Below are 18,524 nucleotides of genomic sequence, written 5' to 3'. Positions count from 1 at the left end.
TTATTGCTCAGTACAGTTTTCGGCTCTTCGATTAAAAATAAAATGTGTTGGCAGGTGTTCGCATACCGCTACTTTAAAGTAAAGGAATCTTAAATCTCAGTTTTTCCTGGGCAGTTTGTTCCCAATTTGTTCCATAAAACTGAACTCAGAACTGCATCAGACACACGTTCCGAGATTCTTGTTTTTCGCATCAAAAAGCTTAGATAGAGGCAGAAGGAATGTGAAAATTGTTTCATCCGGAGCAAGTGGTAACTCAACTTCAGTTGAATGGAAACTTTAAGGACGCGAAGCAAAGCAAAAGTTTTTTTTTTGCCATTTTTGGTGCACTTAAGCTGTCTTTATGACTTAGGTGTTCCTTAAACATGTAACACATTCTAACTGATTAAAAAAAAAACTATACCTGAAATTTTCGGAATTGTGCACATATGTTCTAATATCAGATTAAAATGTTTTTCACCTTTTATAAGAGGCAAATTAGAAGTCAGAAGTCTTTCAGCTCTTGTTTGCATTTTAACGTAAAAAATTCTGGTCAGTAGAATTTAGAGTTTACAAAGAGGATTATGTTGCAAGACATTTAAAAAAGGAACTTTTTCTTCCTCTAAATAGTTTTCTTATGGCTAGATACAGCTTTCAACTTCTGTACCTAGCTATTTGGAATATTCAGAGTGTAACTTGGAAGTGTGAATAAAAGAAGTGCATTTCTTCTTAGGAAGTTTTAGTTCAAAATCAACTCCATCGTGGAAGCTGAAAACAGGAATGTTGGAATATTATAGCTGATATTTAGATGCATTGAATCAGCATATTTCTTTTGCCAAAAGTCTTGGTTGAGTTTTTGTGCGGTGGCGTGAAATGTCTTCCATTGAGTGTCTTGGAAAGATACTTTAACCAGTTTACGAAAAATTGTTTTTGAAAACAGATTAAATATTAAGCCAATACTATTATTTTAGCTGTTGGGAAGAAAATAAAGTATAATTAATACATTCAAAGTGAATTGTATTTAGTAGTGGAAGTAGCTCTGGGCAGGGCTTGGGGAGTCAAAGCTAGTATACAATGTGTGACCTTGGTAAAGTCAGTTAACTACTTTTCTGAGTTCTCTTTGTAAAATGTGAAAGTTGAACTTCGTGCTTTCCTACACTGAATTACAACCTGAAATTGTAATTCAGTGATCTAATGCAGCTTTTAAATTACCCAGGCAGGAAAAATTCAGATTTTAACTGCTTTTTTTTTTCTTAGGAGAGTGTGAATTGCTTTTATTTAATAGTAGAGCCAATATTGCACTGTTGAATCTAATGTCGGATTATTTTTCCTGTTTTTAAACATTTTTCTTCATGTAATGTTGGATACTATCTTGAAATCATTGCGGTTGTGGAAACCTGTACATAATAAAATTTTACTAGGACAGGAATGCCCTAAATAGAAATTTATTGTCTAGTGCATCATCATTCAGAAATACGGTAATTCATCTAACTGAGAAGGGTTTGACTCCACCTCAGCCTAGCCCCAGAAGACTTCGTGATCAAACTGTTTAGGTAAATGTATGTTAGGTACAATGATGGGTAACCTCTTCAGCACTAGCTGGAAGATTGTAAAAGTGTGCAGTAAGACTTCAGAGATTTACATTATTTGGCTTTTCATGGGTTTTCTTGATTCTTTTATAATAACTAGGTTTAAAGAGGATGTATTTAAGAAAAAGTTTATACAAATGCTCCTGATTTAAAGATGAATTAGTCATCGTAAATGATGTTTTTAAGGTGTAAAGAGAAATAAGTTTGTAGTTTGGGTATGAGAAATTAAGACACTTCAAATTTGTGTCTTGTTGCTTTGAAGAGCGAAAACTCCCAGAGTGTTTTGCATTCTTTGGGCTACATTTTGAATAAAGCTTATGGAGGTTCATGCTGTGTATTATACAATTACTTTATTCTTGTGGAGTAAATTGTGTTCTTAAATTTAGCAGGTATGGCCTTCAAGATCATATTAACAGTAAATATCTTTATCTGCTTCAGTTCACTTCAGTTGCTCAGTCGTGTCCAACTCTTTGCGACCCCATGAACTGCAGCACGCCAGGCCTCCCTGTCCATCACCAATTCCCGGAGTTTACTCAGGCTCATGTCCATTGAGCCGGTGATGCCATCCAACCATCTAATCCTCTGTTGTCCCCTTCTCTTCCCGCCCTCAGTCTTTCCCAGCATCAGGGTCTTTTCAAATGAGTCAGTTCTTTGCATCTGGTGGCCAAAGTATTGGAGTTCCAGCTTTAGCATCAGTCCTTCCAATGAATGTTCAGGACTGATTTTCTTTAGGATGGACTGGTTGGATCCCTTTGCAGTCCAAGGAACTCTCAAGAGTCTTCTCCAATACCACAGTTCAAAAGCATCAATTCTTCAGTGCTCAGCTTTCTTTATAGTCCAACTCTCACATCCATACATGACCACTGGAAAAACCATAGCTTTGACTAGACAGACTTTTGTTGGCAAAGTAATGTCTCTGCTTTTTAATATGCTGTCTAGGGTGGTCATGACTTTTCTTCCAAGAAGAAGAGTTAATTTCATGGCTGTAGTCACCATCTCTAGTGATTTTGGAGCCCCCAAAAAACTTTGCAGAAAGCAGCTTGATTTCAGAATGTTAGCTCTTCACTTGGCAAAACCAGTTGAAGAATTGAATTGGGAGGTTACTTAGAAAAAATTCTGTGTTTATAAAGATTGATATCAATAAAAATTTATGGAGTACTAATTCACTTTAGAGACTTCTAAGTTTTTCTTTTACTCTATTTTGCTAGTGACTAAAAAGACAAATCAAAAATTGTTAAAGTGATTAGTGATGAGGTGAAAGTTAAAAGTTTCTCAACTTTTAATAAATAGACCTGTAAGATGGCAAAATGCCAAGATCAAAATAAGAATCCAGGATTTCCAAACAGAATATTCTGTCTGCCATACATAAAGAATCTCATTTGAATTTAAGACACACTATTACCTTAAGCTTTAATGATCTGAATTACAGTGATGATAGGACTACTGTGATGGCTTATTGGGATGAATATAGAATGGGAGATGGGTTGAAGTCACTTCGTTAGCTCCCAAAGGAAGAGTTTAGACTGTGACAGTGAGCATAGTAATTACACTCTGGAGAATAAAAAAGTTCAAGGATGTGTACCTCAGAGGAAAGTGCCAGAGCCTTGAGGCTTCTGTAACAGTAATGTCCTGTGTCTTATTTAGCTAAGCTGCTGCAGTAGAGTGAGAATTTTAGGTTTAGTTTTGGGAAGTAAATGAAAAGTAGTAGGTTCTGGGACTTCCCTGGCGGTCCAGTGGCTTGTGCTTCCACTGTAGGGAGCTGGGGTTCAGTCCTTGGTCAGGGAACTAAAATCCTGTGTGTCAGGCAGCAGAGCCAAAAAAAAAAAGGTAGGTTTTACTGCCCTTTGGTTTTAACAAGTGACTTTTTTTTCGTGTTAGTACATAAAAGTGAAAAGTGTTGTTAAGAGAGCCGTAAGCCCAACCAAAGCAGGTGTCTTGGCTCTGCTACCAGCATGCTTTGTGACTTAATCTCTTTGGAACTCAACTTGCTACCTGTCACATGAGATGGTTGGATTAGATGATCACTGTGATCTCTTAGCTCATTAAAAAAATAATACTTGAGCCCTATCATGTGCTAGGTGCTGTTCTTGGTGATGGGGATATAATAGTTAAAAAAATTCCGTACTTAAAAATGTGTGATTCTGCATGATTCAGCACTTTATTTTCCCTCTGTGAAATTGAATACAACTTTCAAAGCTTGCAGTTGCAGCTACATCACCAACTCAGGTGAGCTTAAAACAAAAAGGGGTATAGGGAGTTTATCGGTCCATATAACTATGAATGCCAAGTTGTGCCACAGTTTTAGGCATTTCGTGATCTAGGGATTTAGATGAAGTCATAGGGACTAGATTCTGTCTCTTTCCATGTTTCACCTTTGTGACTCTGCGATCCCATAGACTGTAGCCTACCAGGCTCCTCTGTCCGTGGCATTTTCCAGGCAAGAGTACTGGAGTGGGTTGCCATTTCCTTCTCTAGGGGATCTTCCTGACCTGGGAATCAAACCAGGTCTCCCGCATTGCGGGCAGACACTTTACCCTCTGAGCCACCAGGGAAGCCCCTATTTCCTCTATGTAATGATAAAGTTAGGCCTACATTGTTTTTGCTAGCAAATAAAGAGAACACAGTCTGTCCCTCAATGTCTGTAACTATCCCCTCGGATAAGCCATTTTTAAAAAATATCTACCTACTCCTGACGAGTCACTGGACTACTTCTAAAGTTGGGAAGTTACAACTGTGTGAGTGAGAATACCAGTGGAATAATGTGGGACTGGGGTGTTTTTGTTTGCTTGTTTTTGTGTTTAACCAAAAGGAGGAGGAGAGAGTTTTGCGTAGACAAAACCATAGGATTTCTACCACATGAGCAAAAAGATAGATTATTTTTTAAAAAGTTGTTTGAATCATATGACTCTTCATTTTTAATCTTAGTTATATGATCAAATGTACCTTAAAACTTTGAATAGGAAAATTAAAAGACTTCCTGTATTTGGGATCTGCTCTATTGTAAGGAAAGAAAAGACCAAGCTATGTGATTGTTTGACTTGAAGACCATGTACTAGTTAACTCTAAGCATAACGTAAGTTAAAAAAAAATACTTGCATCTGTCCCTTGAAACTAGTTGGTCCTTCACCTATGTGAAGTATCCAGAGTAAAAGGGGGGAATAATCTTAAATATCTAGACATCTGCACTCATTTCTTGGTACTACTTTGATAAATTCTAATGTATCCAGAAAACAATTACCAGAATAGAGAAGGTACACAAGATCATAATCATAAGAGGAATGACAAGAATCTGGGGGATATTTGGCCTGAAAGGTAAACTTCAGTGTGATTTCAGAAATCATTACAAATAGAAAGGTTATGTAAAAGAGGGAAATGAAGATAAGGATGGGGGTGGCAATGATTAATATTTATTGAGCTTTTGTTCAGTAATTACATCTGGCACCGTGCTCAACATTTTGTACTTGTCCTTTTTATTTGTTGTAATTTTAAGTGATGAGGATTTCGTTTTCTTATTTTTTTACAAGTGAAACTGAGCTTCAGAAGGGTTAAGTAAGTAGTGTAAGATCACAAAGCCTATAAATGTCCAAAGATTCAAACACTGATCTGACTTCACAGGCCATTTTGTATAGGAAGCTACAGGGAGACAAATTTAGATGCATATTATGAAGAACTTTCTAAAAATGTAATAGTCTCTCAAGGTTTTTCCCTGTCATTGAGGGTGTTTAAGGAGAGGCTTATAATCATCAGTTGCAGTGGTTCTGTGCACATTTGGTTTTGGAGGATGAGTTACTCAATTTGAGGTTGTTCACTTTTAATCCTATATAGGAGGACAGAGAATGTTGTTTGGTGTTGCACATGTGTTATGCATGGAAATGTTGGGAAAAGCAAAAAAAGCCTGAAGACATTGTACATTGCCTTTATGAGTTTAGTTTCACTGTGTCGAGAAATGTAGTGGACCCTTCTCATTTCTCTCATTGTGGAAGCTTCATTTGTACTCTATACAGCTTCCCTTCTCTTTAGTTGAGCCTGGTTTTCAATCAGCAGTAGTCAAAATTAGCACTCAACGTTGGTATTATTGGAGTTTGTCTTTGAGGTAGCCTTTGAAGAGGGGCTGGGTGTTTGTAACTGGTCTGTAGCTTGCCGAGAGAATCAAAAAATGCCTCCGTTACAGTTCACACAGTTTACCTAAAGAAGGGATTGAGTGATTAAAAAAGAAGACAAGCACATGTAAATTGAAGGCACGCCTCCATTTGCTTGGTTCTTATTTAGAATCTTGTTTCTAGTCTGATAAATAGTAGATATAAATAGACCAGGAGAGAGCCTAGATAACTAAACATTTGAAGTGGACAGAATAAACTTCTGTATGAGAAACTCTTTAAGCCTTAAAAGACATAGTCAAAATTTTAATACGTGGATGGGGTAAACAGTGCTGACTTACCAATTTAAGATTGAGATGCATAGTATGATGCTTAAAGGAAGTATTTTTAGGGTAGCAAAAGAAGGTCTGAAGATGATTTCAGATTTCTTATCACCAGTATATAGTATAAAGAGTTGATTTAAGAAAATGTTAGTATTTGGGGGGAAAATGAGGGGTATAGTGAAAATATAGTTTGAAAAGATATCTTTAATACATCAGTTTTATTTTTGGAAACAACCGTAGGGTTTTTTTTTTTTTTTCCTTTTCTTTTTTAAATAAACTACAGAAAGGATGAGAAAATTTTAAGTTCAAGAAAAGGGTACTAATTTAGAGAAATGTCAAGGTAGGTAAACTCATGAAAGGCAGAGTCATTGAGTGGGAATAAGGGACATATATAGGGGTTATGGGATATGTTCTCAGCCTTGACGTGAGATATCTCAGATATGATCATATCTGAGATCATATGATACAATATCATATGATCATATCAGATATCTTAGAGATGATTATCATATCTGCCTCTAAGTACCATACTGATTGCATTTAACATCTTTCATAAAGAATGACTTAAATTTTGATGTTTCACTTAGGAAATATAAAATCAGATCTTCAGAGAGATTTAAAAAGTGGTCCTATAGTCCATTTCTTTGTAAGACCAGTTTGAAAAATACTCTTTTTTTATGAGTTTATTTTCCAGATACTCGTTATCTATGTTGGGAAGGGAGGTAGGAAGAAAGAAGTGTCAACTGATTTGGCAGTATTATTAAAGTAGGTGTTGAGTTCATGAACATTTTTTATATTGTTCTTCATACTTTTTTGTAGGTCTTAAATGTTGTTCAGTCACTCAGTCATGTCTGACTCTTGCAACCCCTTGGACTGGAGCCTAGCAGGCTCCTCTGTCCATGGGATTTCCTAGGTAATAACATTGGAGTGGGCTGCCATTTTTTTGTCCAGGGGATCTTTCCCACCTAGGGATCGAACCCATGTCTCCTGCAATAGCAGGTGGATTCTTTACCACTGAGCCACCTGGGAATACAAGAATTTCCCAACTTTTAAAAATGTGTAAAATGTTTAATTACGTATGTCCTTCCTCTAGATTCAGCAGTTTTTAACATTTTACCCTTTGAGATTTTATCTCTATATACATACTTTTTCCCCCTATACTATTTGAAAGTAAATTGCAGATATCATGATCAGTTCAGTCGCTCAGTTGTGTCCTACTCTGCGACCCCATGAACTGTAGCATGCCAGGCCTCCCTGTCCATCACCAACTCCCAGAGTCCACCCAAACCCATGTCCATTGAGTCGGTGATGCCATCCAACCATCTTATCCTCTGTTGTCCCCTTCTCCTCCTGCCCTCAGTCTTTCCCAGCATCAGGGTCTTTTCCAATGAGTCAACTCTTTGCATCAGGTGGCCAAAGTATTGGAGTTTCAGCTTCAACATCAGTCCTTCCAATGAATACCCAGGACTGATCTCCTTTAGGATGGACTGGTTGGATCCCCTTGCAGTCCAAGGGACTCTCAAGAGTCTTCTCCAACACCACAGTTCAAAAGCATCAATTCTTCAGTGCTCAGATTTCTTTATAGTCCAACTCGCACATCCATACATGACCACTGGAAAAACCAAAGCCTTGACTAGACGGGCCTTTGTTGAGAAAGTAATGTCTCTGCTTTTTAATATGCTGTCTAGGTTGGTCATAGCTTTGTTTCCAAGGAGTAAGCGTTTTTTAATTTCATGGCTGCAATCACCATCTGCAGTGATTTTGGAGCCCAGAAAAATAAATTCAGCCACTGTTTCCACTGTTTCCCCATCTATTTCCCATGAAGTGATGGGACCAGATGCCATGATCTTAGTTTTCTGAATGTTGAGCTTTAAGCCAACTTTTTCACTCCTCTTTCACTTTGATCAAGAGACTCTTTAGTTCTTCACTTTCTGCCATAAGGGTGGTGTCATCTGCATATCTGAGGTTATTGATATTTCTCCCAGCAGTCTTGATTCCAGCTTGTGCTTCCTCCAGCCCAGCGTTTCTCATGATGTACTCTGCATATGTTAAATAAGCAGGGTGACAAAATACAGCCTTGACATACTGCTTTTCCTATTTGGAACCAGTCTGTTGTTTCATGTCCACTTCTAACTGTTGCTTCCTGACCTGCATATAGGTTTCTCAAGAGGCAGGTCAGGTGGTCTGGTATGCCCATCTCTTTCAGAATTTTCCACAGTTTATTGTGATCCACACAGTCAAAGGCTTTGGCATAGTCAATAAAGCAGAAATAGATGTTTTTCTGGAACTCTCTAGCTTTTTCCATGATCCAGCAGATGTTGGCAATTTGATCTCTGGTTCCTCTGCCTTTTCTAAAATCAGCTTGAACATCTGGAAGTTCACAGTCTACATATTGCTGAAGCCTGGGTTGGAGAATTTTATGATAGTTCATCCTTAAATACCACAGCTTTCCTAAGAATAAGGATATGCTTTTCATATAGCCATTACCATCATAATGGTACCTTAGACAATCAGTGGCTTCCCTGATAGCTCGGTTGGTAAAGAATCCTTCTGCAATGCAGGAGACCCCTGTTTGATTCTTGGGTTGGGAAGATCCACTGGAGAAGGGATAGGCTACGCACTCCAGTGTTCTTGGGCTTCCCTTGTGGGTCAGCTGGTAAAGAATCCTCCTGCATTGCAGGAGACCTGGGTTCGATCCCTGGGTTGGGATGATCCCGTGGAGAAGGGAAAGGCTACCCACTCCAGTATTCTGGCCTGGAGAATTCCATGGACTGTATAGTCCGTGGGGTCAGAGAGTTGGACACCACTGAGCAACTTTCGCTTTTACTTTTCAGACAGTCAGTACTTCTATTATTTAATATCCTGTCTATAATTCAGTTTCTCCAGTTTTTCCTAAGATGACTTTTATAGCAATTTTTATCTATTATAAAATGAAACTTCACATATTGCATTTGGTTGTCTGTCTTCAATCTGAAGTCTTCCTTCCACTAATTTTTGATACTTTTTGAAGAGCCCAGACCAGTAGAGTTTTATTTTACACTTTCACCTTGGCCAGCTCATTCTAAGGATCAAAGGAGATAGCTATCTTATTTCTTGTAGTTTATTATTGTCTAATTATTTTTAGAATAAAACTTGTTATTTGTATTTTGTGTTGTCTTTAAATTAGGTTTTTAGGTATTATTTAGAGCTTTCTTCCTGAATTATTGTCATCCAGTAGTATTTAAGAGCTTGATGATGATAGTGTCCATTTGGTTGTTGAGTTTCACCAAGACAGTCTCATTTGTTTAGGCTGCTAATAGAATATTGGTATACATAGGGTACAATTAAAATGATTCATTTCAGACTTGGTGGCATGTAATGAATATCGGGTTTACCTTAGAAAAGACTCAGCATAAGCAATTCAAATGAAATTCCCTGGACTGAATTAATATTTTCAAAGGACTCAATTTTGACAAGAGTGTCAGAGTAATCTCATGGTTACGTATATACTTAAATTAGATCTTTAGATTCTGACATTTTTAATTAGCTGGGCACAAGACTGTTACAGTATTTTCTAACAGTCTTTATAATAAAGCAAAGTTGGTAGGTCTTTAAAAATAGCCATAAAGGGATTTAATTTTCTTAAAATGATTCTTAAGTTTTAATGGTAAAACGTGCTCTTTTAGATTAGAAGGAAAAACCTTTCTTGTCGTTTGTAGGAGAAAACCTTTTCCTTTAATAGATTTTTTGGTTATATATACGAATTGTACATGGGTTTCATTCCTTTCATTTTAAAAACTTTTTAATTGGAATATAGTTTATGTATAATATTATGTTAGCTTCAGGTGTACTACATAGTGAATTGACTTTGCATACATTGTGAAATGATCACCATAATAAATCTAGTAACCATCAGTCCCTTACAAAGTTATTATAATATTACTGACCATATTTTTTTATGCTGTGTATTACGTCCCATGGCTTATTTACTTTATACCTGAAGGTTTGTACCCTTTAATCCCCTTCACCTATTTCACACTCCTCCCCTCCCAACGTCCATTTGTTCTCTGTAACTGTGAGTCTATTTTTGTTTTGTTTTGCTTGTAGGTTTGTATTGTTTTTTTAAATTTCATGTAATACCCTTGAGCTCCATTCATGTTGTCTCAAACAGCAAGATACTTTTTTTTTGCTGAGCCTTGGGGCATGTGGAATCTTAGTTCCCCGACCATGCATCCAACCTGTACCCCTTACAGTGGAATTACTGAGTCTTAACCACTGGATTGGCAGGGAAGTCCCCAGATTTCATTTTTATGGCTGAATAATATTCTTTATCCATTCATCTGTTGATGGACAATTACATTGCTTCATTTCCGGAGTGAGGTCATTTCTGAAGCGATGTAATGGTGGTGCCCAGTGGCTATTTGTATATATAAATCTTTGACTTACTAGAGCTTCAGTAAGTAAATGAGAGCTATTTTCATTTTCAAGCTAATTCTCCTACATGGTCCCTTTTAAAATAAAGTATAAGACTGTATATTTTAAAGCTTCTTGCTGGGCATACTCAAAGATACACAGTATTTCACAGAAGCCCAGGGAGGCTTGTGTTTTTTGTTTATTTGTTTTTGGCTGTGCCTGTGCTGCTTGTAGGATCTTAATTCCCTGACCAGGCCCTGGCAGCGAAAGCACCCAGTTCTAACTACTGGACCAACAGGGAATTTCCAAGGCTTGTATTTTTGAGTACTCCTTGTTCAGCAGGAGATGGTTGTTGTTGTTGTTCAGTTGCTGAGTTGTATCCGATTCTTTGTGACCCCATGGACTGCAGCCCACCAGGCTTCCCTGTCCTTTACCATCTTCCGGAGCTTGGTCAAACTCATGTCCATTGAGTCGGTGATACCATCCAACCATCTCATCCATTGTCGTCTCCTTCTCCTGCCTTCAGTCTTTCCCAGCATCAGGGTCTTTTGTTACGTGTAGGCTCTTCGCATCAGGTAGCCCAAGTATTGAAGCTTCAACTTCAGCATCAGTCCTTCCAATGAATATTCAGGGTCAATTTCCTTAGGATTGACTGGTTTGATCTTGCACTCGAAGGAACTCTCAAGAGTCTTCTCCAACACTACAGTTCAAAAGCATCAATTCCTGGGTGATCAGCCTTTTTTATGGTCCAGTTCTCACATCCATACTGGTACTTCAGCAAAGATGGTACCTTGTATAAATTTGTCAAGTGTACTGAGTAACATCAAATTATGGTGGAACTAGATAATCAATTAAACAAGGTCAAAAGATGATACTCATGTATATCGAAGAAAAATAGGGTGTATACCCTTATATTAATTGGGACTTTTTGTTCACTTTTTGTGATTTCAGTTTGATTTGGGGTTTTTATATAAGTGTTTGCTTTTTAATGCAGAATCAGATTTACTAAAAGATGCAATTTAGACTTTTAACTAGAAATTATTTTATCTTGCTAGGAGGCTGGTGGAAGTCATCATAAAGTTTCTGTTTCACCCGTTGTCCATGTTCGAGGACTCTGTGAATCTGTGGTGGAAGCAGACCTTGTGGAGGCCCTGGAAAAATTTGGGACAATATGGTAAGGCCAACAGGGACTCGATATAGATTGTGGAAACAGTGCAGAGAGCAGACTTTGTTTTCTTGCTACAAGCCTTTATGCTTAGCCATACAATATATTGTTTGCCTATAACTGTATTTCTTTGAAACCTGAGTCTTTCTGAGATTAATTTTTAATTTTAATTTTTCTGAGGTGAATTTTTGTGGATCATGATCCCATCTCCCTCCTCAACCAGATTGTGTGTAACACCGATTATTGCATCTTTCATCTGATTTTCAAATGAATCCATGATTCCTTCTTAAATACTGTTTTAAGCCATTGAGTTAATTAATTATGCCCTTTATCTTCAGAGTTTCAAGTAGTGGTACTTAAATACTGGGGGGGTTTTGGTTTGTTTTAGTTTGTTTTGAACTATTTATTAATTGGCAATGAAAAGGGGGTAGACTACAGGGTAGGCATTATTTGCTTAGTGTGAGTTGCTGTGATATCATGAGTGGTCAGTGTTTTATCCTAGCTTATTTTCCTTTTGTGTTTTGTATTCACTCATGCTCTTCCTTTACAGCTGGTGTATACTAAGAATACTGACTTACATGAAAAACGTGATTTGAAAAATGAATCTGCTGCCCAAAATAGACACTTAAAAAAATTCTTTCTAAATTGAAATATGCTTGGCTGTTCTTTTCTTACTATGGATAATATAGAATTTATTACCTTTTTTTCCATTGATGAATACATTTGGGGTTTTTGTTATAGGCAACAGAAACTATACAGACTAAGTCATAATATATAACAGGAGAGAAATTTCAATATATTTGCTGAGATCATTTGACTGCTTCAATTTTATAAAAATTTATGTGGAGTTTTGAGTATTGAAAGAAGATGGTGAGGGAGGGATCAGAGATTCCAGAAGAGAGGAATCATTTCTTCAAAGGAGCATCAGTAGTGTTAGGTGATACCTTCCATCATGGCATCTTGTTAATTTCTTGGTGACCTCAATGAGAGGTGGATGACTTAGCAAACTTATTACCCTTAACTTATGGACCTCAGAAACCGCTGTTAACATTTTGTTTATGGTTGGAGGTACAAATTGGAAAACCACATGGACATAAATAAAAGTCCATTTCTTGAAATATCACTAATGACTGTATCACTTCTTAGTCATTTGGAATGGATATTAAAAGTTAAGTTTGTCTGGAGAGTTACACTGTATTGGAGCAGACTCCTTAGACGATACTTAGACTTGCATGTTGACATTGATTCACCCAGTCACCACTTCCAGGTGGTGTGTTGTCTCATGGAGTTAATAAAGAGACTCCATGAGACAATGAGGTTATCTCTGGATTTTTATTTTCTTCTGTTCTTATGTATTTAGGGCTTTTTAAGTTATTTTTTTACAGCCAAGAAATACTGAATATTGTCAGGAAACAAGTTGGTGAACAAATGAAGTTGGAAACTTTAGGGAAATAATAACTATATTGATATTTTGATGTCAGTTATTACCATGAACTGGATGTTGGGGATTAAAGAAATACAACTGTTTGTTTAAGGTTGTGATTAATTTGAATTACTTTTGAGTGGCTCGTCAATTTTTGGACTCTATACTGTTTGATATTTAGTCTTATGGTAATGTGTTCCATATGAATTTTATTTAGTTAATTTGCATAGTACATCATTCTGCCCTCAAGATTTGTAGTTATGTGGATAGAAAAATCGTGAAATAATTGGAACAAATTAGTGTATAATTAAGAGTTTAATTGGCGTAAATATGTACAATAGGAGTTTCAGTTGTGTGAAATGATCTTGAATAAGATATCTGCTACCAAAGCTGAAAGAAGTTTGAATAGCCTCCTATGAGGGGTAGGTGTTTGCTTCAAAATGTCACATTTATAGAAACTTTCCATATTTTTTTGTTTGTTGATTTATTTGGTGGTATATGTGAGGGCAAATATAAAGATTATACAGAAACTGCTTGTATTAAAAAGATGAGTCACCAAGTTCAATGTATAGTAAGTTTATACTTAAAAACTAGATGTATAGGAAAGAAGTTCAGAAGAAACTGTAAGATGTTAAAAATAAGTCAGGATAATTGCTATTTTTTGTCTTTATTTAATCAAAAGAATATTTAAAAATATATCCTTATAAGTCTCTTCTCCTCCCTTCTTTCTTTCATTAAAGGAAAAAATACTAGGTAGTGATTAGCTATTCCAGTTTGAATTTTAAAACAAAACTTTTGAGACCTGATTTATGTAGTAAATCTCTTGCTTCCTTTTGTTATTATTTAAAAATTAGTAAGCATGTTTTAAGCTATAAGTTGAACATACCTACTCTACCATATTTCTTGTACTTTTTATTTTTTCTCTCTTTGGTCTTCCAGTGTTTCTCATATTGTACTTTGAACTTTTTTTTTTAAATTATGTACCCCAGAATTTAAGTGAATTATAAAATGCCTGTGACATTCTAATTTTCCATTCCCTGTCTTTGTATGATGCTATTTTTCCTGGGTAACCTGTGTAACATTTAACTCTGTGCTTCTAACTTACTCCTTATTGTAGCTATAGAAAGCATTTTTTTTTTCAACTACAAACAGATAAGTCTATTATAATAGGCCAATAAAGAATTTATTTTTTTGAACCTTTTTGATTTTTCTGTGTTTCCAAAGACCCAAAGGACATTATTAACATATTTACTTGGTGATACCACTTAGCTTTAAACCAACTTAGATTTATGAGAGGGAGAATATTTATTATTCTTAAATTTCTTTAGCATAGACCTAATTCTGGTGTTTTCTATTTTTTTGTATACAAAACTTTAGAACCTCAACTAGGAGTTTGAGTTTCTAAAAGGAATGTTTCTCTCCTGAAATTTATATCTTGCATTTATAGTTGGTAAAACTAATCCCAGGTGTTACTGTTTCTGTTTTATTCTTCAGTTTTGAATGATGTGGGCTGAAAGCTAATAAACCTCCTAGACTAACAAGTATTGATTGAATACCTGTCATGTGCCAGGCTCTTTGTTTCTAGATGCTGAGGATGTAAAGATGAATGAGACAAGGCAAACAATTTGTATGCAGGAACTGTAATCTTGACAGCCGTGTTCCCAGTTGTATAAACAAGGAAGCTGAAATTCTTAAGAAATTACATAATTTGCTAGGCTACAGAGTGGTCTGTTTCTTACTAAGAAATGGCTTGCCAGTTTTTGAAGTGTGGTTAGTTCTGGATGCCTGAGTGAGAAGCAGTGCTGTCACTGAGTACCTGACCTCATGTTATTTCTCTGGCCTTCTGCTCTTATAAAAAGCACATTGACTGTATTTAAAAATATTTTTAACACCCTTGTTTCTGTGAATAGAGGACATGGTTCCCTGTTCTTATCCATGTGTTCTGATTTCTTGCTAACCTCCCTTCATCTCTAGTTTTTTTTTGACACGTACACACTGCTTTATTTGTTTTCGACTGCATTGGATCTTCATTGCTGCACAGGCTTTCTCTAGTTGCAGTGAGTGGGGACTGTTCTCTAGTTGCAGTACACGGGCTTCTCATTGCAGTGGCTTCTCTTGTTATGGAGCACAGGCTCCAGGTCCCCAGGCTTCAATAGTTGTGACTGCTAGATATTTTCTAATGCTGCTTATAAGTGGCAGCCTGAGGAATAAAGTGCATGGGATTATTAGTAACTGATAACAGAATTGTGCTTGAGGAGGGCATGAGGTACATAAAAGCTTTTAATCACAAGAGGACCTTTCAAACATATACCATCTACCCGGTATACCACAATTTATTTGGATAATTTAAGAGTTTACTAACATTGGGTGTAGGTAGTGAAGACTACTAGCCTGTATGATTTGAGACATTTTAAATTAAAGTCTGCTTTTACTTGAGAAAAATGTTAATTAAACTTGCTATATTAAGGTATTCGTTCCCTATCTTCCTTTCAGCTATGTGATGATGATGCCATTTAAACGGCAGGCTCTGGTAGAATTTGAGAACATAGATAGTGCCAAAGAATGTGTGACGTTTGCTGCAGATGAACCTGTGTACATAGCTGGTCAGCAGGCTTTTTTCAACTATTCTACAAGCAAAAGGATCACTCGGCCAGGAAATACTGATGATCCATCAGGAGGCAACAAAGTTCTTCTGCTGTCGATTCAGAATCCTCTTTATCCAATTACAGTGGTATGTATTTTAGTAAGACAGACTAAATTAAAAGTGATTTTGGAATTTGCCTTGGGTGACTAACCTGTAGTTTTCTTCACTGCCATATAAATATTTGAAAATAGTGGGTTTTAAAAAAAAAGAATTATTAAAAGTAACCTTAGTTTTGACTATCACGTTTAATGAACAAAGACATGGTGAGCACTGAAGTTGTAGAAAGGTCAGAAGCACAGTTGTCATAATTAAATAGGCGCATTACTTTTATTTACTACTCTGTTAACTCTCTTTCTGATGATAAAGTATAGACAGACTTGTTGGAAATGATTCAAGAAATCTCTGTCACTCACACGCCAGCACATACACTAAGAGCATCTACTAGGTAGTGACAGAATCCCGTGGTCTAGTAAGATGTACTTATCATTATAAACTGTTTAGAGATAGCTTGTTAAAAACTTCTTTTCTTCACTCTTTAAAAAAATAATGTTAGAATTTTAAAAGGATTCATGTCCTGAACCAATTGAGTTTTCTACTTTATAATAATAACATGCTGTTTAATAATAAACTAGTGATAAGGACACTTGATTTTTGTAATGAATAAAATGTCATAATAAGAGGAGCTTCATTTAGTATGATTTCTAGTAATAGTATATGATATTTGAACATAAACTTAAAACATTAGGTACTATTTAAATTTAAATAGATATTATGTATCTATTTATTTTTGTGATCTGTATAGAGTTATTAATAAACACCATTAATATATTTACAGTATTTGGTGTTTTGGGAAAAAGAATGTAACTAGTACAAGTACTCTGATTTGTTTATTATATCCTTAGTTACCTAATGGTGTTGCTCTGTAATGTAGGTACTCAAAAAATTTGAATGTTGAAGATTTGTTTCTAAGTGGGTATTTAGGGTTCTCTCTTAGATTCATGCATCTTGTTTGGTGAAATTTAACTCTTCATAAATGATCTTCCCTGGGTCTTTTATCTATAGCCATTGTCCTTGAAAAATAAATACTGAGTTGTACTACTCCTACTCTTTAATAAATATTTTTTATTGTAATTTAAGTGATTATAATATTAAACATTTCAGAGTCACATTTGGGAAAAAATGTAATTGGTTACAGCTTTGGTTTATTAATTGTATTATCAGAGATTCTTTTAGGTACTTAAAAATTTAAGGATTCATTTAGGAGATTATAAGTAATAATGCTTTTCAAATTTTACATTGGAAGTTCTCTAATGTGAGTATATTGTGTAAGTGAAGAAATAGCTTTAGATTTATCAAAGTTTAACAGTTTTTAAAAGTTTAATGCTTAATAGAAATGACATCATGACAGGTTTTTTTTTGTTGTTAAACAGAGTTTAGCTTTATTATATTTCTGAATATAAGATGTGATGAAGTCTTGTTTTCTTTCCTTCCTAGGATGTTTTATATACTGTATGTAATCCTGTTGGAAAAGTGCAGCGTATTGTTATATTCAAGAGAAATGGGATACAAGCAATGGTTGAATATCCTTTATTTGTAAATTTTTTATTGATGTGTATGAATGCTGTGTAATATAGATCTTACTTTTTCCTGCTTAATAATTTTGAGAACAAGTAGTGTTTATTATCCCCCACCATCTAATTGTCTTAGGTTTAAAAACAAAACTGCAGTACCCACAGAGAATTTTACTATTTTTGATAACTTCTACTGTAAAGTAATCCAGTGCTTCATCTTACAGTTTGCTTGCTTTTTTAATGGGGAAAAAAAAAAACACTGTTTGATTATATGTATACTTGTACCTTTTTGGAATTTATCTCAAATGGACTTTTTTGAATCTCTTTAAAATAGTTTGGAAGTATCAAAACGTTGGAATCAGTAGAATGTTTCTTTCCTTTTTTAATTGAATCTTTTAAATGATCATGGTTTATGTAAGACCTACTCTTCTATATTAAATTTGTTATACAGTGAGTAAAATAAGCAAGCTGTACATATAGTACAATCCCATTAAAAAATAATTAAAAAAAAAAACAAAAAACCCTAACCTATGTGTACATGTATATGCATAGAAAAAAGTAGGGATATATAATGGTAATATATATTATATATATTACTCTGGCAAGATATTTTTGCTTTTTTTTATTACCACTTTTGTGGTTTGATTTTTTTTTTTTAAAAGAAACTTAAAGTAAATTTTTAAAGGCCAGTAAAATGAGGATAAAGGTTATAAACTCAACCTTCTCAGAAATACATAAAAATCAAGTATTTCTTTTGTTATTATATTGATTCTTTGTAATATTCTTCCTACTTATTTTTTTGGTCTTCCTGTGTGGCTTGCAGGATCTTAGTTCTTGAACCAGGAATTGAACTTTCGCCCTTGGCAGTAAAAGTGTGGATTCCTAATCACTGGACTGCCTAACAGAAAATTATCTGTTCTTCCTACTTTGAGAGTACAGTATTTCCTATTTCAAGATAGCAAGCTGTAAAAAGAGAGAAAGAAGGGTTCTTGGCTCTTGCCCAGTCGGCTCAAACCAGCATGGAGAAGGAAATGGCACCCCACTCCAGTATTCTTGCCTGGATAATCCTGTGGACAGAGGAGCCTAGAGGGCTGCTGTCCATGGGGTCGCAGAGTCGGTCACGAGTGAAGCGACTTAGCGTGCATGCATGCATGCATGCATTGGAGAAGGAAGTGGCAACCCACTCCAGTATTCTTGTCTGGAGAATCCTGTAGACAGAGGAGCCTGGAGGGCTGCTGTCCATAGGGTCACACAGACTTAGCAGCAGCAGCAGCAGCAGCAGCAACAGCACGGTCTGATCTGGAAATACGGCCTCTATATGTGCTGTCAGTGTTTCCACCAGTA

At 35.8% G+C, this 18,524-nt stretch overlaps 1 protein-coding gene across 3 annotated transcripts in view; it reads left to right on the top strand.

Moving 5' to 3' along the window:
* HNRNPLL (heterogeneous nuclear ribonucleoprotein L like) overlaps positions 1 to 18,524 on the top strand; it is a 106,492-nt gene that overhangs the window by 69,277 nt on the left and 18,691 nt on the right. For all 3 annotated transcript variants that reach the window (XM_061432125.1, XM_061432124.1, XM_061432123.1), the window contains exons 2-4: positions 11,433 to 11,551; positions 15,459 to 15,696; positions 17,104 to 17,184. In XM_061432125.1, the coding sequence (XP_061288109.1) occupies positions 11,433 to 11,551; positions 15,459 to 15,696; positions 17,104 to 17,184 (438 nt within the window). The remainder of the gene's footprint in view (positions 1 to 11,432; positions 11,552 to 15,458; positions 15,697 to 17,103; positions 17,185 to 18,524) is intronic.

Source organism: Bos javanicus, chromosome 11 (genome assembly GCF_032452875.1).
Source record: "Bos javanicus breed banteng chromosome 11, ARS-OSU_banteng_1.0, whole genome shotgun sequence".
Classification (NCBI taxonomy): domain Eukaryota; kingdom Metazoa; phylum Chordata; class Mammalia; order Artiodactyla; family Bovidae; genus Bos; species Bos javanicus.
The sequence above is the reverse complement of the archived record's forward strand: the minus strand, read 5'-3'. Positions and strand labels throughout refer to the sequence as shown.